Genomic DNA, 22,160 nt, shown 5'->3' on the forward strand with positions numbered 1-22,160 from the left:
AATCCATCACAGTGGATTTTAAATGAAACAATCTGTATATGCTTAAAGTGCAGGATGTCAGCCTTAATGGAATGGTAATGGATAGCTATATTGGGTTATTTGTACAGAAATATCTATTTTTACCCACCCACAAAAAAATAGCCATAATAATGAATATTAAAATGTGTCACTGTTTGAATACCTAAGGACTGCAGTGTATTGCACTCACTGTGATGAAATATCATAGAATACTAATACAAACAAAATTCTGCATGTAACTGCAGAATTCTGCTTTTACAACACCGAAATGCAACAATTTTTAGCTAAGTAAAAACTATTTTTATTACAAAAAAATCTGGTTTTGATATAATCGTGTAATTGAAAAGCTTGAAATAGTTATTCTTGAAATAGTTATTCTAATTTAGGCCAGGTTTGATTTCTAACCGTGAGCTGCGTCATTACTTTATGAATAAGGAGATCCGAGATAGGCCCACATTTTTTGTCTCAGGCGTGAGCCAATGAAATTCCAGTATGGATTTCCGCTTAGTTAATACGCAAAGACGGATTGGCTACGTTACCGGAAGTGTTTTTACGTTATGCAGTTGTGTTTTCAAAACTAAAGCGCGACCACTCCGTTGATTTTTATGGGGAGTGTTAAACTTTTTAGTGAAATAGTTGTTCCAGTTTATATATAGGTGACAAATGAATCAGGACCCCAAATAAAAGAGTCTTTAAGTTATACTACTTTATCGATTGCAATTTACAGCTTCAGCCATTTTAATTAAAACGGAACGAACCTTAGCTAGTGCTCCTTTAGCCGAAAAGCAAATAATCAACTGTACTATGGAAGAAAAGTTAACTGCACCGGCGGATTTCCTGACATCGGGTGTTGCAAGTAAACAAATGCGCCGTCATCAGTATTATGCCGGATCGGTTTAATGCTTTATATATAATCTGTTTCCAAATTTCTGGTTAGTGACCTTGGTATCCTGTGTAGCTAATTATATTTCGTGAACAGGGTTCTTTGCGGGGGTAGCGGTGACGTTTGTTGCCAAGGCGCTTCGCGAGCTCCGGGGATCTGTCACGTGGGCCGCATTATACATTTTCTGCTCCGGACGGGGTGCTGGTCTAATCACCAGATCTAAGAAATACAGAGGCAGCTACTGTGTTTTAAGGAGGGGTGCTGTTTTAAATGTATCCAGAACCAGAAGCTTGTATTATTACGTAATTAAATTTGCCAGGAAAAATGTCTTATATAAAAATGTTTAGTTTACGTGATATACAGAACCACCAAAGATCTTTCGATTAATAAACATATTGTATCCAAAATATATAGTATTAGTTTTTATTATTACTTATAAATTACTACAGAGCATTTAGTTTATAGCAGATTGACAAAGACAGCTGGCAGAGCTTTCGGATATCATGCATTTTTGTGTCTTTAATTTAGCCGTTGAAATTGGACGTTTCTAATACACTGTGCTTGGGTGTGATCCAAACGTCATGTGATCTTGGTCCCCATATCTGCGGACAGGGCCAGCGCAGCGGGACCTGCTGACTCCCTTGCATTTCACCCATTACCCCAAATCTGCCCCTTCTGCGGCGATGGCAGAGCAGAGTCCAAGGAGGATAAACCCTGGTCAGACAACCTCGGTCGGTCCGGGCCACAACAATCCTTGGATTGCAATTGCTGAAGCAAAACAAGAGATTTTGGAATTGCGACGAGAAAACCAGAGGATGACACAGTTGCATGGGAGCCTTTCTGGGGGACAAAATCTTCCAGAACCAGTTATGACAAGGTCTAGGTACGTCTGGAACAAGGTCGTAATTATATATTTGGGGGACATGTCCCCTCCAATATTCAGATGTGCTCACATTGTCCCCGCAATATATATTATGATTGCAACCTTGCCCCTCCCCCAGTATTGACTCCATAGCTATGGCCTCCATATGGACGATCAGTTCACTTTGCAAAAGCACCTGACCCCGCTGAGGTTGATGGAAGTCACTCCTCTTCTCAGTGGGTGTAGAGTTTGCGTGCACTTCTGTTTGCGTGTGTCTCCTGCAGGCACTCCGGTTCACTCTCTCAGTCCAGAAAAGTGCATCCAGATGAATTGGTCTCTCTAAATTGCCCGCAGTGTGTGGCATGCCTTCCTCACGTCCTGGCTAACCGTAACCCTCTACTGGACAAACGGCTTTGGAAAAAGGAATAAATAGATGTAATATATATTTTATTAAGTGTATGTATTAAAAAAAAGAAAGAAATAAGAGTAAAGGTGAATTGCTTAACAGTTCATACTGTTCAGTGTTGGGATATTTTCTTTTTAAATATGCTTTATAATAATAATAATGTAATAGTAATGATAATTTATTGCTATTTATTGCCAAGTACAGGTACATAGGAATTAATTAATTCTCACGTCTCCCATCTTTCTCTCCTCTGAGACACACATAGAGGTGTAAAACTCCGGGTCAGAGTGTTGAGTCTGTGCTGGGGTAAATGTGCGGCTGAGGGAATAATGCACTTATTGTAGCAGTACCAAAGCCGATTAGACTATTAATGCCTTTGGAATGGTTTGTTACTTCAAACGTTGTAATGTGCACTTGATTTAAATATAATGTGAAATATAGCAAACACCCAGTTATCCACTACATGTTCTAAAGGCTAGGGGTGGGTGGGAAATTTATTCAGTTACAAATCGCAGTTCTTCGATATGGTGATTTTTAGATTTAGTTTTTCTTAAATATCGATTTAAACATAGGTTACTGTAATTATGTTGAACATCTACTAATGAATTTAGGTTTCAGCTTTGTCAAGAAATGTATTCATTCAATTCATTGTGCGTTCTGAACTGAAAGTGATGTAACTGACCCATAGATCGGCATAGTGTCCAGGTGGATGCAAGTGTTTTGGAAAAGATTTTGGTCGGCTGTTCAAAACAAAGTGAGAAAATTCTTCAGCCAATCAGACCTCTAATTAGTAATCTGAATAGGGAGGTGCAGCAAAAACCTGCACACACACCGGCCCTTTAAACATACACCTGAAATGCTCTTCAGCAAAAACTACAAAAAATAATAATCACAATACTTATCAAAATAATACAGAACTGGGTATTGCGCCATTTCCTACCACTGCTGGATGCACATTTACTGCCTTTGTCACTAATAGTTCATCCTGGGTTTCATGGATGTGCATTTTAGATCAGGCACTGAAAGTATGCAGTCATGCAGCATTCGCATGGAGACAGAATGGAGGCTGGAGATAGAGAGACTGAAGGCTGAAGTGGAGAGATTGAGGGGGCAGCTGGAAGCCCTAAAGGAGGCATCAGGCAGGCAGAGGGAGGAGATTCGGGACCGGGACAGTGCTCTTAACAGGTACGGTTTTACATGATAGATAATTAACAACTGCAAAAAAAAAAAACAAATGTGATATATTCTGATTTCCTGTTTAGGCAGAGCAGTGAATTGCAAAAGGTGCATTCAGAATTGTGTCGCACTAAGACTGAACTGGGCCAGTCTTTAGCTGAACTGAATCACAACAGATCGGAACAGGACAGACTGTCTTTAGAGGTAAGGTTCACTATATACCTGTACTTGTATATTAGGTAGTTGTATATGTTGGTGATTATGTTAATTTTTACTCTTTGTAATTATGTTTCTCGATGTAGCTGAAAAAGTTGAAGATGGAAAGACGGGAGGAGCGAGAGAGGCTGGAAGAACAGTTGGAGAGGAGCAGGATGGAAGCCCATGCAATGAAGACTGAAAGGGAGTTTGAGAGGCAGGAGAAGGACGCAGCTGGAAAGCTGGAGATGCTTAGGATCAAGGAGGAATTTTCAGAAGCACAGAAGAAGTGGAAGTCTGAGGTAAGATCCAAAGCATTTTCTGCGGTTCACACTAGGGTTGCAAAATTCTGGGAATAGTCAGTTTTTTCCCATATATTTATGGTAATTCCCATGGAAAATTTGCAACTTGGAATATTTCCAAAATTCCCCAGTTTAACTTCCCAGGGAATGGAAAGTTTCTGGAAAGTTTCCAGAAATTTACCACCCCATTGCAACCCTAGCTGTAACTACCATATTGAGTAAGTGCTTATTACTAGTCATAATTAAATGTTCTTAATACATCTGTAGGGATAGGGCGTTAGTGTAGTTCTCCAATTTTAGCTTGGATTGATTTGATTATTTTAATGGTTGAGCAAAATTTTCATGTAATGTATGTGGAGATAGAGGGATTAGACGACATCAAAAGACTTTCAGATCTCATGAGGTATATGTGCATTCAGCAGGTCTTGGCACTTACTGTGTGTCGCTTCCTGACCAGTTTACTAAAAGACAACTGCCAGTCGTTTGCCTTTATTCTGATGGTACCTTTTCCCCTGATATTTTAGTGTAACAATCGTCATCTAATAAGTTGTAGTGAACCAAATTCCAGGTAATATGCCAGATCTAGGTGCTGTAAGGACTCTAGTTCTTTGTTTTTGTGAAAACACAAAGAAATTCAAAGATGGCTGAAATCAGTAAACATTCCGATAAAATAGCTTTCAGCTCCATTATATCGTGTGAGTTGCTAGGAAATTGACTGGCTCTGAGCACAGAGTAATTTGGGACAATTTTTCTGTAGATAGCATTTTTATAGTTGTGAAAATGATCTGCAGGTCTTGGTGACCTAAGCGTTCAGGCAGTTTTCAGGAGGCTCACAGCCTGACAAGCAGCCATCTTTTGCTGTCTAAAAGCTGTTCCCTATTGCATCACTATACTCCCACACGTAATCCCTTCATGTAATTTAATTGCAGGCATGAGCTATAATCCAGGAAACCCTAGTATCCATCTACAAATTTCAGAAACTGCATTTAATTAGAATCTGCTAGGTGATTTGTGCATCTTCTTTTAAGCATTTTCGAGGCATTTGCAACTCAATTTGAATATCTTCCAAGAGAGTATATGCAAGTGGCGATTGCTTAAAATGCCCCACAATTTATCTCCCACTGGCAAGAGCTTCCCTTACTACTTCACTGCGACAGCAGCTCCTCGTGTATCACAAGCTGTAACAAGTGCGCAAAACAGCCCAAGCCAGTGACTCCCGAATCATCCATGGCTTTTTTCTATATATCACTTGCATTGTCTCGCACGTTTGTGCATTTTGTTTAGCGAGATTTGCCACTAAATGCTCCTTCCACCTCTCAAAACTTTATTACAAAGATTGCAAATTGCTGTGCTACTAGCTGTTGTTTCAAGTGCAAAACACTCCCAGATCATCACCCTCTTACTTGTGCTGTTCTTACTGCAAAGAATATGCGCATGACATCACAACAGGCAGAAGTCACAGTGCTCACACACACTGAGTGGCAAAAAAAAACGCATTAGCATTCAAGTTGAATGCCGCAAAAAGCAGATCTAATAGGGAAAAACCATTGTGCGATTGATTGTGCAAATTCATTTAACAAGAAATACGAGCTGTTTACAAACTGCCAAAAACGAAATAAATCTGTATCAGACATGGATCGATCACATTAGCTGATACCCATTCCGTCTAATAGGTATGGATTGGTATCGATACCGATCTGAATATAGGATCAGTGAATCTCTAAAATTATATCTGAACTTGTGTAAAGCCCAGTTGTTCTACTGTGTGTTTATCATTATCTGGAATGATGTTGATACCTTCACCTAAAGTGTCTTCTGCACAATACTTAGTTTTCTGTTGTCAACCCAGATAAAAGGACTTGCCAGCATAGTTGGTTTAAATCAGAATGCTTATCTACACCCATAAAATACAGTCCTGTGTTCTTGCCACAGGACCATCCATATACTAATCGTGAAGAACGAGGAGGACAGGGGAGAAAGAAATGTAATGTTTGTTATATTTAATACACTTAATGTATAATTGTTCCTACTGAATTCTGTGGAAGCAGGAAAAGGGTTTCATTACCTAGGCTACAATGACATCAGGACAAACTTATGTTTGCAAATTTGACCTTATTTTTGTTGGCTGGTAACAATTTACTTTGCTTCAGTATTCCACGATATGTTAGAGTCCTCCAGAATAGCCCCCTAAATCTGTGAAGTTGGTAACTGGTTTTCTATCCTTCTCTAACACCGAATGAGACGGGGCACTATTACGTTATATCATGGATCTTTTTTATGTACTTTTAAATTCATTTGATTCTGCTTTCGATTTTGATGCATAATTGAACCTGTGACCAAACACAATATCAGTTTGGCGCACAAAAGCAAACTGAGGGTTTGTGTCTGTGGCTGTAATCATTTACTGCTTAGCTCATGCACTGTATCTAGGAAAATGAAATTCAAACCTAAGACTGTATTCTTGAGGAGGCCGCAGTGAGCAACAAAATGGTAGCAATGCATCAACAGTGACACAAACTTTAATAGAACAAAGGAGCACGACCCTTGGAGAACATATGGAACCATCCATAACGGCCAGCAGAGCGCTGACTCCTGCTAGCAATCGGGTTTCTCTGCGGCTTACCGAAGCCAAAAACATCTGTTATGAGGTTTTGGCCAGAAAAATGTCATAGTTTTCTTAGTTAGGCTTTACTAATACCTAGATGGATGTAGACATGTTCTTAGAATTGACCATTTCAGGACAATGGATGATAACACAATGAGAACGGTGTGATAAAAGATCTCCCCCAGCATGCTGTAGAGTCAGGAGTTTCTTCTGGATGTTTTTGTAAATAAAACATTTTCAGAATAACATCTCTCCTTTGCTATTGAGTCCGGGGGGCTCCACCATTAATCTTTTCTGCAAGGCAAGGTAAAATACCTCATATATCCTTAAAAACTAGGAGTTTTAAGAAAAATCCTTGGACCCTCACACTAGTGTCAAAATAAGGGTTTCTGTATGTACGTTTCCTAGGAACTGTTAGTAAAGGGCTGCAGTTTAACTGGGAAGAGGTTAAATAATTCACAATATAACTATATGTTTGGTCTATTTGGTGCTAATTGGAGTTTTGTAATGTTTTCTAATGTCTTGTCGTGGTTCTGCATTTCTCTGCCGCTGATTTTTCAGCTGCTGGAATTGTCTACGATGCATCAGACCGAGGTGTCGGTCCTAAAAGAAGCCTGTAGTGACCTGCAGGACAAACTTAATAGCTCCAGGCTGGAGGTGGTCCGGCTGGAGACTAGCTTGCGGCAGGCGTGTGAGGACCAGGAGAGACTGAGAGAGGAGTTAAGGTATGTATTTGTATACATCACCAGCCACAACTGCGGTTGGCCTGGCTATTGAAGAAAGCCTCAATTTAGCCTCAAGATTTCTGAATGTCCCGAGTTCCTGTGTACTGTTGCATAGCAAATGATGCCCTCGAGCAGTGAAGATAATGACATGAAGGTAGGTGTGTTGTTGAGGTTCTCATTACCGACTGTCTAATAAGGTAGCTGCTTACTGCACTGTTGAATCTTCTTACACCTTAATAGTCCTCAAGTAAATTGCACCTGCATGGAAAATTGCTTGTGCTTCAGTGTAAGACGTTGGCATCTGATGTCCATGCAGCAAATTGGGGAATGCCTTTGATGTTCAGTCAGCCACACTGCAGAGTCTAAGAAATTACATCGGGCAGGTTACTCCAGGAAAATGTGAGGAGGAAAAGCTGGCTGTTGTTGAGGTATGCCAACATCCGCAAATCTTGAATTCTGGTAAATTTAAGTCTTATTGTTCATGCTTCTATATCAGCGCAGTGGATTGTTTTTATTTAAAGAAACTGGAAAAACAGAAGGAGTCTCTGCAGGTAACAGTGGATCTCCTAACTGTAAGACTGAACTCTCTAAACGAAATACTGGAGATGCAGGAGAAGGAGATGGAAGAGAAGGTAAGCAGTTAGTAAGACCGGTCTTGCCAAGGCCACAAGAACAACCATTGCATTTTTGTTGTTGAGAAACACCAAAGGCCTTCATTTAACCTCCTGTTTTTTTCTTGATAGATCTCGTTAGATCCTCTATCGAAAGATAGTTATAAGGGTCATAAAGTGCTGCATTGCTGGAGAGAGAAAGTGTTTGCATTATTGGTGCAGCTTCGCTCCAAGGATATCCAGCAACGAGCAGAGAAACACAAGCTGGTCACTACGGTAAGCAATCACTGTCTGTCTCTTTATAACCCCATAAACGGAAAAAGTATCGACCTGGGGGAAGCATTGGGGTGTTCCATGAAGCAGAATTTTCCAGTTAGCTGGACATCTTAAGCCAAACGTGAAAACTGTCCAATAAGAAGGGAGGTAAATAACATTCCTATTGGACAGTCCTTACATTTTACTTAAGTTATCTGGCTAAAGAAGAAATCCTGTGGAATACCCCTCAGGATTATTCAGTTAGGTGGGTTAACTGATTTATCGAATGTCTTATGTGTTCATACTTATATTTTGATTGTTAATCCGTGTCTCTCTACGGCTGCTTCGAGAGGCTTTGCACACAAGCATTTCACTCACATTTTTAGTACCTATGTACTGGAAACAAGTGACTTGACAATATAAGTGATTTGATTTAGGTTAGAATTCATGATTGTCCAATGGGAATGCTCCTTAGCTAAACTCTTATTGGACAGTCGTGACAGCTTGGGTTAACCCAGCCAACTGAGAAATCTTTCTTTATGGATTACCCACCCCCCCAACTTTATTGGTGTACTGTTAACAAACAGTTGATGTGTAGATTTCAACATTACGAGAGGAGTTGAAGCAGCAGACCTGTCAGACCAGTGTCCTCCAACACAGCCTACTGGACAAAAATGCTGAGTTAGACTTGGAAAGAGTTGGGAAGCGGGTGAGTGTGTGGGGAAGCAGTTCTGGCATGAAGAACATTTAGGAGACAAGGCTTCTGTTCTTGGAAGAGTGTGTGCTGACACACAGTTGTAATTCTGTTCCTATCTGGTCTGAAATGTTTTTGGGTCACACCTGCGTCTGCCTTTTCCTGCACATCTGATACTAGCTAATTTAACAAAGCTTTCCTCACACATGGCAATTTTATTTTAGCTAATATTCTGGGGCAGGTTGGTTTTGGATACTTTCTTTAGTTTAATTGGTGAATTACCATCATGTCAAATAGAGAATTAGAGTAAGTGTGGACCTATGGACTTTCCTTGCAGAGTGTGGAACAGGAGTTGGCGCAAATTCAAGATGAAAATGTGAAGCTGAGAGAATCTGGTCATGAGGCAAGAGCAGCTTTTAAGAAAGTTCTGGATGACATGACAAGGTTAACTGCTGCCTCATGTTCATTAATATCTGATGAGAAAAGCTAAGGAAGGACTGTTCAATATTTGGGCAACTTATTTTATTTCTCTTGACATATCTTAAGTACAAAAAGCAATTTTAATTGTCTCCAATTCCTTCCCACTTTAATGAATATATATGTTTTATAACTAGTCTTGATTCTTTTTAGTATTGAATTAAACAGCTAAATGAGGGATTTTCCTCTTCCGAACAGGTTCAGTTTAGTTTTTGAAGCCAGAGGGACTGAGGTGCGGACGGCTCTGTCTCATCTCTTCACTCTAGGCCAGAGGCTTACTTTCGCTAAAAGCAGAGTAGATACCATCCAAGGTGAGTCACAGGAGAATTCTTTTGCTGTGCAAGCAACCTTCAAAAAATAATAATAGCATGAAATGCTACATGTACAAAATCGCAAAGTTGTGAAAGTACAAAAGCTTTATTGAGTTTGCTGTATGGAAAGAAAATATAATATAGAACCAACTGCATCTCGTCAACATATCCTGACTAAATAATTCAGGCTTAATGTCTGCCTCTCATTTTATTTACATCTGAACAGGACTGTTAATGAGGAAGGAAGCTTTGAGGAAGGTGCAGTTTTCTATGAAACAGGCACAGCCTTGTACTGCAAGGTATTTCTGATTGGCTGTAATTCTGTTTGGTCTGCCGGTGGCTCCCATAAAGAGCCCTGCCCGTGAGTCACTGAATTCTTCTCCCCGTAGGTCTTCGTCTAACAACCTGGAGGCAGAGCTGGCATGCATGAGTGCAGAGAGGGACAGGCTCATTCAGGAACTCAAGCGGACTCCCAGCCTCATCGAGGCAGCACTTAGCGAGGCGCACCAACAGTGTACGTTCCTGCTTTGCTCCATCGGTGGGCACTTACTGCAGAGTTTACCCCCTTAGGGTGAAAGGGCGGAAGCATCTCTGGTTTTACTGATGCCGACCGCTTTCGTATCGAGCTCCTGCGCAGTTGGTAGGAGCTCAGTAAGGAGACTGACTCATAAACTGACTTGTAATTTAGGACAGTACAACGGAAGCATGATCTTCAGCGTAGCACTGAACCATTTATTCAGCTGGGTATAATGATTGCTTTTGATAAAATTCACCAGTAAGCAGCAATAATATTAACAATAATATGATTACCTGTAACAAGCACCCTGTTTAAATCCAAGGATGCTCAGTACTGTATATGGTATCACAGCCCCCTTGGTCACTGATTGATTTGTAGTTATGTTAAGGTTTGAGGGTGTGTATTTCGGACCCTCGGGTAAAGGGAGTGTGGAGGCCTTGGCTAAATGAGGGCCAGATTGATCTGACTGAGGCTTCCTTTCGGGGGGAATTTGACTCGCACCTCCAGAAAAAAAACTTCTCCCACAGTGAGGTTGAGGACATTGAATCTGATGGGAATGCCTCAATCGTCGCAGCAGCCGTAAAGAACTGAGGTCTGCCGGCAGCTGTCGCCTTTCATGGTGGTAACCCCAGGACCTGCCGGTGGACACCAGTGGGGTGAGAAGCTGTCATCTGAAAAAGGAGGTCGTCAGGGCAGTGATCGCATGGGCTTCTCTTGAGACATCTAAAGGGTAGTTACAGTTCAGAAGGTTGTCGTGGAGGCAAAAGCTTGTCCTTTGGAGCAGTTTGGGAAGGTCATGGATAGACACTGTAGGATAACCTCAAAGATATTTCAGCAAAGTAGCCCAAGAGGGAGAAGCATTTCCCTGCTTAGCCGGGAGTAACGCTGACTAACTCTGGGGATGTTGTGAAGTTCTGGAAGTAACATTTTGAGGAACTATAAACTCATTAATTGATTAACCTGTACCAGCATGCTAGGTAGAAGACCTACAGTAGGCTTTGGGAGGAGTAATGCAGACTCACTGGCTGTGAAATATTGGACTGACTCCTCTCTTGCACAGTTATTTGAAGGTTTATGGGAATATGCTGACAGTGTATGTGTGATCTATTGAATTGGAGAAGACATAAAGCTGGGTGTCCCAGTCTCTGCATGAATCTAGTACATTTTGTCTACATACTTGGCTCAAAATGAAGTTATTTGAGGTTGGGTGTTAGCCTCTGGCAAGGGGGAAAGTCTGCTCTTAGAGAGGGTGTTTAAGTACCTTGGGATCATGAGTGTGCATGAGTGAGGGCTAGGGGGGTGGATCGTTTTGGCAGCTGCACTTTTGTATGCATTGAGCAGGCTGTCATATCCTAACCTATGAGCTGTAGGTAATGAGAGGACAATGTCGTCAGAGCAAGTAGCCAGAATGAAGGTTCAGCTTCACAGCTGGCTTTTGGGGTTCACTCTCTGTGACAGAGTGAGGAGCTCAAAGACACCAGAGGCCACTCAAAGAGAGCCCACTCCGTCTTATCAGGAGCAGTCATTTGAGGCGGTTCAGTCGTCCTTCAGGGACGCCATCTATCCGGCGCCCAAGGGAATCCTTTGGTGCATGTTCCACTGGGCAGACCCAGGACATGCTGGAAGGATTATATGTCGCAGCAGATTAGGTAATGGTCTGGACTGGCCTGATTGGCACACTGCCACCACAAACCTCAACAGCAGGAGTGATATAAAGGTGGTATTGATGGCTGTAATGATGGTAGAAAATAGTAATAATGGGATCTGACCTGTGTGTGTGTGTCTGTTCTTCCTGTGTTCCTCTGAGACCATGTGTGAGTGTGTGTGATCTACCTCGCCCCCCCCCAATACTGGGTAAGCGTTCGGGGGATGGATGGATAACTAGTGGAATAATGGCATATTTTGACCATATTTTTTCTGATGTAATTCCTGTTTATTTCACTGACATCCTGTCCAGGGTGTCCAGCCTTATGCTGCTTGGGATAGACTCCAGCCCCCCCCCCCCCAACACTGGCCGGTATTAGCAGTTAAAAGATTTATTTTGTCTTCCAAACTTAGATCATATATTTGATTGTAATCAAAGGTCTTTTCAATCATGAAACTGTCTGTAGAAAATGAAAGCGAGGAGGTCAGGATTTATATATCAAAAAGCCATGGTTGTCTTATGCTTTGAATTTATTTTCTTGTACTTTCTGTATTTGCTTTTTCTGCTGTAACATTTTTTATGATTTCCTAAATGTCACAATGGTACAATGTCATCAGTCAGTATCGCTGTTTTGAAAGTCAAGTTATAAATCTTTAATGTCACCTCAGAGTATTCAGTTACAGTGAACAGAACTCTCCACTGAGGGAATCATCTTCAGTGCATACTAATTCACTCAGGTGAATGGAGTTATTACATTTTGTTTCTTTCTTTTAAGAATTTGACCATAATTTTAAATATTCCACAGCAGTCATTTAAAAGTGGTGATTTGAGGGCCTTTCTGCTGCCCAGCGTATCGCATGTATTTCTTGAGCAGTGTGGTCAATGTGCTTCCTGCCCACTTTGTGTGTGTGTGTGTGTGTGTGTGTGTGTGTGTGTGTGTGTGTGTGTGTGTGTATGCTCCCTGTGTTCACATGGCCTTCCTCAGGGTACTCCTTAAAAACGTGTGGCTTGATATGCTGGTCTCTGAATTTCGCACAGTAATAATTGTCTGCCCTGCTAAGGGTTGTGTCTTCTGCCTCCAGCTGCCGATTTTCTGGGATCGTCTCCAGTCTCACCGGGACCTTTTTCCGGATAAGTGGAAGAAGGGATGAGTTTATAATACACGTGGCAGACCTTTAGTGAGATGTACTATGATATTTGCCCAGGACTGTTTTCTAGCCGTAACCTATGAGTTTGCTGAAGGGCTGGTGTCTTACTCTATGGGTTAGAAATCTATGCCTGAGTCTGGAAGGTCATTGGCTCCAGGGGTTCCTGGTGAATGGTTGAGCCTGTGCTCTGACACCATGCTTACTGTTCATTTGTGTATATCGGTGTGTGTCTCACAGCAAGATGGGTTATATGTAAGCAGGATTTCTTTTTTTGTACTTTCTCTCTGTACAATGACAATAAAAGCATTAAATTCTAAACTCTCAAAATTTACATGGGTTCATCCGGAATTAGCATTTGCCGTGTAGTTCCCAGAGGCTGATTAACAGCAGCGCCTGGCGCCTATTCTCTCCTAGTTGAGTCTGATCTGAGGCAGCTGAAGGCAGCCCAGCAGCAGAGCCGTGGGGAGGCCGCAGAGTCTGGGCGGAGGCTGCAGGAGGCCCAGCGGGAGCTGGAGGAGCTCACGGAGAGCATCGCCCAGCTCCGTGCCGAGCTCAGCAGCCAAGAGGAGCAGAGTGCCCGAGGTGAGGGGGAGGCCGTCCGGACCACATGTCGAGGATCCTGCTGTAGCCGCGCTGAAATGACTCACCGAAGGTCCACCTTATATGTACAGAAAGTTTATTAATGGATGCTGGTTATTTTGGAATGAGTGGATGAGCGTATCTGCTTGTGGAATACCTGCAACATTTCCATTTAAAATCTCTTTCTGCTGAATAACTTTACTTTGCCTGAGTGGTAGATATTTAGCTTTGCTGAATCTGGATTTTTATGCCAGTCCTGAAGGAGAAGCTGTCAGAGACAGAGAGCCAGAACGCTCAGCAGTTTAGAGAGATGGAGGCCCGGCTGAATGCAGCCAGGCGGGAGCACACCAAGGCAGGTAGGCGGGTTTGGATTCCTCATAAGGGAGAAAAGGCACGGCTGTGGCAATGCTCTCTTGGGGTGGGTGTCGATCTGCGGGTTAGGGCTCTTCGCCCGTCATCAGAAGGTCGCCGGTTCAAATCATGTGACTGGTAGAGTGATGTGACCATTGAGCCCTTGAGCGAGTTGGGCCTGGGACACTGTCTGATGCCACTCTCTGATCCTCACTGCAAGTTCCTTTGAAGAACAGTGTCTACTGTGTGAATGTAAATTTGTACTTAGAGATCTTGCACAAAGCACAGTGGTGATAGTCCTTTGATTAATATTCATTAGTCCTGTTTCTCAAAAGTGCAGTTGCTGTGTATAGTGTATACATTATCACTTTGCTAATGGCGATTTATTTTAGAGGTTGCACTCTTTGTTTCTGTAACAATATCTCATTGTCTGATAAAGTACACAGTTACATTAGTTATTGTTATTTTAACAGATTGCAAGTGTTAATATTTTTTGTTTTTCATATGTGATAAGTTTAGCTGTTAGATGTAAAATATTTTATCCAGTTTCATTTTGGCTAAAACTACTCATTCTAAGAACAAAGGCTTGTTACAATGTGACGAGTGTTACGTACCAGCATGGTGTCTGCATCATATTTTAGTGTGGATTACAGAAAATGTATTGGGTGTTTAGAGAACTGACAGGAAATAGACCAAAATGATCGGCTGGTTAGATAATCCCCGTTAAGCGTGAAGGTGATGAGCAGATAATGTTCTGCTGTGTGTTTGACCTTCCCTGCAGTGGTGACCCTGAGACAATTTGAGCGGCAGGCTGAGAGGGAGAGGGAGCGTGACAGAGAGATCCAGTCGATACTGAACCATCAGGTGAAGAAGGAAACGCATGATTTACAAAGGCGGCTGCAGGAAACAGACCGAGATCGAAACCTCCTTTTGGTGAGCTGATATCATACTATCCTTCACAGCTGTGCTTTGATAAAAGTCAGCGGCTTCTCTTTAGATGACAGAGAACCCGGTCTAAGTGACGTTTTCTATTTCTAGGCAACAATACGTGAACATGGGCTTCTTAAGCAGTACAAGAAGGCCAGGACTGCAGCACTTAAGACGTCCACGGCCCTGGCAGAGGAGCCGACGCGAATCGGCCATGCTTTTACTGCAGACACACCACCACTGACGAAAGGTTGGCATCTCATCCTACTGATGAGTGAATATCCATGGGTGTCACTCACCCCTCCATCATCTCTCTGCCTGCTTCCCTCCTTCCGGTGTTTCTCACAGATTCCCTGCTCTGTGTTCTGGGCGACCTTCAGGCTTTGAGTGCCGCGGTGACCAAAGACAGCGATGGCTCTGGAGAAGAGGACAGCCATACCCCTGCTCCTTCCTAAAAGGCCTCAGGACAGTTAGCGTAAGGAGTAATGCACCTGCAGCCACTGTGTCATTTTGGAGAGACCAAAATTATTATATTTTTGATACATTTTGAATAAAAGTAACTTCCACGGAGCGTGTGTATTCTATTAACTAGTTTCTGATCCTCTTCCAAACACCAGCATCCTGCTTATGTAACTACAGTCTGCTGTTGCCATGGTGACGTCTCGGGAACATGACTGACCAGGTGTCTCCTCCATTTTCCTTTCATCTTATTATGGTTGTTTGTTCTTTCCCATTTGGGAACAAAAACCCATCCTTGCTTCTTGCTGTCGTTTATTTTTATGATCAGTACATTTCAAGAACTTAGCGATTTATTTTAAAACTGAAGCACTTTGGTATTTAGGGAAGTAATAAAGGAATGTTTTTTTTTGAAAAGTATCAAAGCCGGCTAAGTGCAGACGTAGCAGATCACAGCAGGGTTTACGGTAACACTACAGGTACTTCATGCATCTCTGCCTCGCTTTCTCTCCCAGGAGATGTGTTCTAATCAGTGGCACTGCATTCCTTGATGGTATTATTAGAAATAAATTTATAAAATCAGTGCTGTTTTACTCATGCATTCGCTCTAAAATTCTGCAGTAAGAAATGTCTAAAATCAGCAGGACATTTATAACTTCAGGTGCGACTGTAATGGAACTTGCATAATCATAAATTTGTTTGAGGCCGCTTGTATGTTTACGGAGCCGTCTGTGTCGAGGAGGGTGGGCGTCTAACAAAAGTGCAGGAATATGCTGCCAGTCGTGCTTCATTCTTTACGGGCAAGAAATGCAGTGTTTATAGATGCCTACCAGTGGTAAACAGCACTCCAGTTTCCGCCATTTGCTGGAGGAGATTAAATTGTGTTACAGATCTTAGGATTGGTCATTTCCAGATGTTCTTGGTTCATTTGCTTTGTAAAAATTGAGTTGACATGGAAAAAAGGGGACATACATTTAGTGGCAAAACGTGAGAGCAACTTGGTGGCATCCGATGTGCATTTAGACTTCTAAAGAGCCATTGTCAGTTACATAAAAGCATATTCCTGGGTTTTGTTTTAGCATTCTGTGACTTTGTGGAAGGTCAAATTATCTTCAGATAATGATTGGCAGGTGTTCGGGGGAGGGGGGGTACAAATTTCTTTAGCTGTGGATCTGGTTTGAAAAGGAGTACAGTACTTTCCCAATGAAAGGATGATTTCTGAATCATATTTGGCTAAATCCTCGCAGGGTTGGCCGATGGAACAAAATACTAGGACCTATTGCCATTAGTCATTAGAAATATTAATTGTTTTCAGATTATATGAGTCCAGATTTTTCCTTCATCCCCTCCCACAATCTCTTTCTGAAGCTCTAATCTGCTGTGATGCCCAGATCAGCTTCTTCCTGCTCGCGCTACACATACATTTTTGATCAAAGTTATACTCAGGGATGGACATAACTGGTACGCAAGTGCACATTCACCTTCAAAACGATACGTGCGACAATCGATTGTTTGTAAAAGCACAAATGCGTACTTATGTGCATTTGGGCTGCTATGACAAGAAAATACCTTGCATTATAGCCTGTATGAAGCAAATGAGAGTTGGCATATAAAGATTAAAATGCATTATATTTAGTTTTCATATCAGCACAAAATAATGCACATAAAATAAGTACGTATTTACACTGTTAACACAATCGATTGTCGCACGTATCGTTTTTAAAGGTGAATACGTACTTGTGTACCAGCTATGACAAGCCCTAACTATACCGTTAGTTAAAAAGGCTGTTATTTTTACTGTTTTCCACTAGATGTCAGCAAAGAACCATAAAGAAACGAAGACCTGCTAATACAATTAAAAACAGTAAAAATTGTACCTATGGATATAACGTATAGTCTCATCACCCACATTAGCATATTGTACATGTATGGGGCTACATTTAAATTGTATTTAACAGTGTATCATTTATGAAGGAATGTTTCAAGCAATTTATAGCCTTAGGGATTTTCGACTTGCGAGTTCCTTAATGCACAATGAACCTTAATGCACTTATTCACTTGCACATCGGTTTCCAGAGAAATGCCTGCAAAATTAGTGAATATAAGCCGGGCTTCTGGGTCAGAGTGGGTGGTTGGATGTGTGCAGGGTCTGCAGCACGACGGGGCAGGACAGGAACAGCCGCGCCAGGAGAAGCTTCCAGACAAACTCGCTGCATCACTAGGAGTGAGGAGAGAGAGGAGCTGCGGCTTACAGCAGGGAATCAGCAGATACTTCAGCGGGAGATGCAGTGACTGTGTTTTAGATGCCCATTAGATAGCACTTAATGCACTTATTTGTAATAAACGGTGATCACAACAGTGCAGGCATTATAAAAGAAAATCATATCATGTACAGTTTTCACGATGATCAACTTAAGTGAAATGGAAAAATATATGGATTCAAAGATAGATGGATAGACATTTAAACATTAAAACACACAAGAAATACATTACATAAGTGTAGAAGACCATTGTGTTTGAACAATTAATTTTATTAATGATGTAAAAATGGCAGAACAGTAGAAGAAGGTAGCGCTTAGCAGGCATGTGTGCTACCAGGGTTTGGCAGGCTGGTTTGGGGCCTGGTACCTGTGTGCCGGTGTCCTCATAGCTCCCACCTTAACGAAGGCGAAGTAGTGCTGGTGGACACGGCTACCAGGGAGCAGCTGAGGAAATCACATGCAAAGCAATGGCATAAAGAAGGAGATCAGCTGGAGATCCTGGAACTAATTCTGGATGACCAGGTGGGTCCAGGGGAGCTTGAAAGCAAGTATGGCGACAGAAACGAAGGGGTAGTGAAGGACAGAGGGGGGATGCTGATGTGCCTGTAACCTCTCAGAACACTGGATGGGGTGCGGCCCCTTGCCGTGTTCTGCCAAGCGGAGATGTGGCCGCTTCCGTCCTGATCTCGCACGTCCCGCTGAGCACGCAGGGTGCCGGTGGAAAGGCGAGGAGTGGTATCATCTCTGAGGTGTGAAGCATTGCCACAACTCGCCTGAGAATGTCTCAGTGCTTCACGCTGAAGCATCACTGACACAGCGGAACGACAGATTTAAAGAAACTCGGCTTCCAAGCCCCTTTCCAGTTACCAGGAATTAGCCATCAAGCATAAACAAACCATAACACAAACTCAACATTCAATAATACAGGTGGTTCCCGCGATAAGGCTGACTTACAGACAACTTGCACCTTCGAATGGACTGCTGTAAAGCCTACTACTTTAAAAATTAATGTTAAATACAATAGTTCGTCAAAACGAATGCAAGCACTGCTTTGTGATGCTTGTGAAATCATTGCACAACTTCAGAGGTTTATCAGCTTGAGGTGCAGTACTGTACCGTATGTAGTTATTTATAAATGTATAATCATTAATCTTATTATGTATTGTATTATTATTCTTCCGACTTAAAGAAAAACTCAGAGAACAAATCTTGTTCGTAAGCTGGGGGCTGCATGTAAAACATTTATCCACTGCTGGGGGGCATTCAGGATCCCAAAATAACCCTAACATCTTCAGTTATAACCAGGGCACTTACAGCCTAGCTAGCGTGTCGACTTTCATTGTGTGTTTCTTGTATTTTTTATTTGTAATAACAACCAATTACTAAGATTTCAGATTATAGTCCATTGCTTGTGTTTATCAGCAGGAATTAATTTTGATGTCAGATATACAGGACAGTGTGGTTATGAGCTCAGTCAAGAAATGTAACTGGACTTGCATTATATTCATCAAAAGTCTGCGTCATTTTATGAATATAAACCAACCAGTAGCTTACTGGTATGTTTTGCTAAACATTAGATTTTTTTGGCAATACATTACATATTGGATAGAGTTACTGTCAACATTTATACTTATACATACAGTACCAGACAAAAATCTGCTAGTGTATATATAACCTTAAGCACACCTTGAGGTTATGTAGTTAGTATCTTGTGAACAAGGAAAGAGATGGAGTGCTGTGACAGACGACCTGGCCCCCACAGCCCCCCCACATAAACCCTACAGAGCTGCTTTGGGATGAGTTGGATGAAAGAGTAAGAGCAAGGTGGCCAACTTGTACCCAGAACTTGTGGAAACTCCTTCAGGACTGTTGGAGAAGCATCTCAGGTGGCTACGTCTGGGAGCTGGATGAAAAAACACCAAGAGTCTGGAATGGCGTCATCAAAACCCAAGGCGAACATTTTGAAGTAGCAAAAATTTGAGATGTTGAACACTTCTCATTGTTGCTATGTTTGATATGCATTACTTTACTGATTGAAGGCGTTTTACTATAAGGTGAATATAGAGACATTAAAAGCAGGTCTATCCAGATGTTTGAATTATATTGCATAAACGGATTTATTTTACTCGATGTTTTATGTGCCACAATTCAATATGAAAGCTCTATGCATGTTTACACCTCCTTCAAGTTTAATTTAAAATGTGAGGAGAGATTCTCAGCGAAGCAACTTTCTGATATGATCCGACTGAAGGCTTGTCGAAAGATCTAACAATAAATTTGTAAATGAAATACATATAGTTAACAGCTATTTCGTATAACACTATTACAGCCCAAATCCCTCTAATGATGCAATGAATTTGGCTTGTTTACTTTACACCAATGACATTTAAGCTCTGAGTCGTCACAGGGGTGGAAATACAGAGTCAAGGCAGGACACCTGTCACAATGTGCAGGTCATGCTACACTAGTACAGAAAGACAAAACTTTAAAGATGGGAAAGAAACACAAATGCTGCTCAAAGGAATGTCATGCTCCCTGAATATATGGATCAGGATGGAAAAATACCCAGAAATTACTTTTTTATCAGTGTGGTAACCATCAATTGCTGATGGAAGCAGGACAGACAGTGTACATCCAGCCATCACTGACAATGGAATCCAGTGGAAAATGTTTGACATTCTGATTTTGTCCCTGGGTTAAAATGGGAGGGGCTTGCACTTCACTTCTTTAACCAACCACAGTCTCCTTTGTATGACATCACTTAGCTCCATTTTTTTTCTCATTTTCAAACTCAAGACTTCCAGCCATCAACCGTGGGGCAGCATGTGGGCTCAACAGGCTAAACCTCTGTTCCTCTGATAAGAATTTCGCCTTTTCAAGCTTTGTCATTATTAATTATCGTCATAAAACAAAGACGCGTCCTTACGTTGCTCCATACAGATGCAGGTAAACATGTTCCTGTGTTTCGTATCAATGACTGTCCCTTAACAAAGGGCACACACAATAAAAGGGGCACTTTACCAATCTGTACACTTTGCTGCTTAACAGAAAACACTGGTTTTGATTAATGCAGCGATGTCATACAATACAAACTGTGATTGGTTAAACCCAGGGACACATTGAACCTGGGAAAATCAGAATGTGCAGGAAATGTCTACTAAGTGCCTACTGAGGCTGTCTCCCCCTGCTGGTGATCATGAAGAATAACATGCAGGCTGAAATTGGCCAGAGCCTGTCAGGTCACATAGATCCCACACTGCCACAAAAACGGGATGTTTAATGAAATATAAGTAATTTTTAAAATGCACTACTGGCAAATATATAAAATAAAGAAAACAGGCTGGAAAGCATGTTAGCTTTTCTGCGGCATTTTCACAAATTAAGGCTAAAGCAAATAACCCAGAAATTACTTTCAATGGGATGATTAAATAATTCACTAAATGATTAAAATTCAAGTCTTTTTTTACAAGCAGGCCCCTAGTGAACTCAATGCTGAATTCAGCAAAGTAAAAGACAGAGGGCATGATATTTGATGAAGGCTTTCAAAGACAACTGCGAAAAGACTGGCAAATGGCAAATGGTGCAGCTTTGGCCCATCTGTGTACGCATAAAGAAATCTGAGTTTGATTTGAATATTAGCATATAGGAAATCAAATGAAATGGCAGTAATCCAACTAATTCCAAAAACGATAAACTGGGATAGATCCAGCTTCTTCCTGGAAGGAAACCCAAGATGTCTGGCAGGGAGTGGGAAGTTTACAGGGCGCCGGCAGGAACGCTGCTCCACACTGTCACAGGAATCCGCAACAGCCGACTCCTACTCCGCTCCAAATGCTGCCTTTCCATCGATGCCGCTGAATTTCACCATTTGTTTTCTCATTTAGTAAATGACAGGAAATAAACCAAACTCTTTAACAGAAGCCAGTAAACTCTGTTGACTATAAATACTATGGTGAGTAATTTTGTAAATAAGCCTAATAGCAATTAGTAATCAGAATTTAAAATAATTATAAAAATACGGAAATAGGCTTGTGGAAGCCATTAGTGGCTGATAAATGTTTCTGTCCAGTACTCAGAGAGTGAGTCTTCGTTGGTGTCAGTCCTGCACCTCATCTCCGAATATTAATGATACTGTGTCATATTAAAGAAGAAGCGTTTTCCCACTTTTCAGTATGTTCTGACTTGTTTCCCTTCTCTGGACATTCTGCATCTCATTTTTTAACAAGTTTTACGTCTCATTAAACACTTTTAGTCCCAGTGTTTTTAACCTGCCATAATATCTCATCAAGCCACCAGCTGGGTATATTTCAGCTACAATCCAGGGGGAATTAAAATATAGTGAATTGTTTTTTATTGCTTATATCTAACTACATTTAAGAAGGAAAGGTCTTAGTATCCCATGAAAACAGAAGCCCTTAGAAAAAAACTCAGTCTTGTGTTTGACCATTATGATGCATTTATAGCACATTTTCCTTTTTATCGTCATTAAAACAAATCTTTCTATAGGTTGTTCTCATACATTCCTGGGACGGTCTGACCCCTCCCTGCACCCTCCATGGTCCAGAATAATTAGCTGGAAGATGGATGGTCGGGATAAAGTGCTGATTAAATCATATTCTAGATAATTACCATACATTGTTTTTTAAAAAATTAAAGGTTGGGGAAGGACATTAAAATCTTTGAGTGCGCCGTTGATTAAAACAACTTACATGTCAAACATTTAGATGAAATGGCTTTTAATTCTAGCTGTATATTT

The 22,160-nt window shown here is 41.5% G+C and overlaps 1 protein-coding gene across 2 annotated transcripts; it reads left to right on the forward strand.

Annotated features, from left to right (window-relative positions):
• The first annotated feature begins 570 nt into the window (after positions 1-570).
• Positions 571-15,257, forward strand: cchcr1 (coiled-coil alpha-helical rod protein 1). 2 transcript variants are annotated; one of them, XM_049029033.1, is made up of 19 exons: positions 571-874; positions 1,514-1,784; positions 3,181-3,354; positions 3,432-3,549; positions 3,648-3,842; positions 7,009-7,172; positions 7,489-7,600; positions 7,694-7,804; positions 7,916-8,059; positions 8,637-8,747; positions 9,070-9,176; positions 9,408-9,520; positions 9,747-9,819; positions 9,910-10,034; positions 13,245-13,412; positions 13,664-13,765; positions 14,542-14,693; positions 14,799-14,937; positions 15,036-15,257. In XM_049029033.1, exons 1-19 carry the CDS (start codon positions 823-825, stop codon positions 15,140-15,142), a joined length of 2,538 nt encoding a protein of 845 aa, XP_048884990.1. In that variant the 5' UTR covers positions 571-822; the 3' UTR covers positions 15,143-15,257. The 2 variants fall into 2 exon arrangements, with proteins under 2 accessions (XP_048884990.1, XP_048884989.1); XM_049029032.1 differs by having other exon boundaries at positions 15,068-15,257.
• The last annotated feature ends 6,903 nt before the right edge of the window (positions 15,258-22,160 follow it).

Source organism: Brienomyrus brachyistius, chromosome 10 (assembly GCF_023856365.1).
Source record: "Brienomyrus brachyistius isolate T26 chromosome 10, BBRACH_0.4, whole genome shotgun sequence".
Taxonomy (NCBI): Eukaryota; Metazoa; Chordata; class Actinopteri; order Osteoglossiformes; family Mormyridae; genus Brienomyrus; species Brienomyrus brachyistius.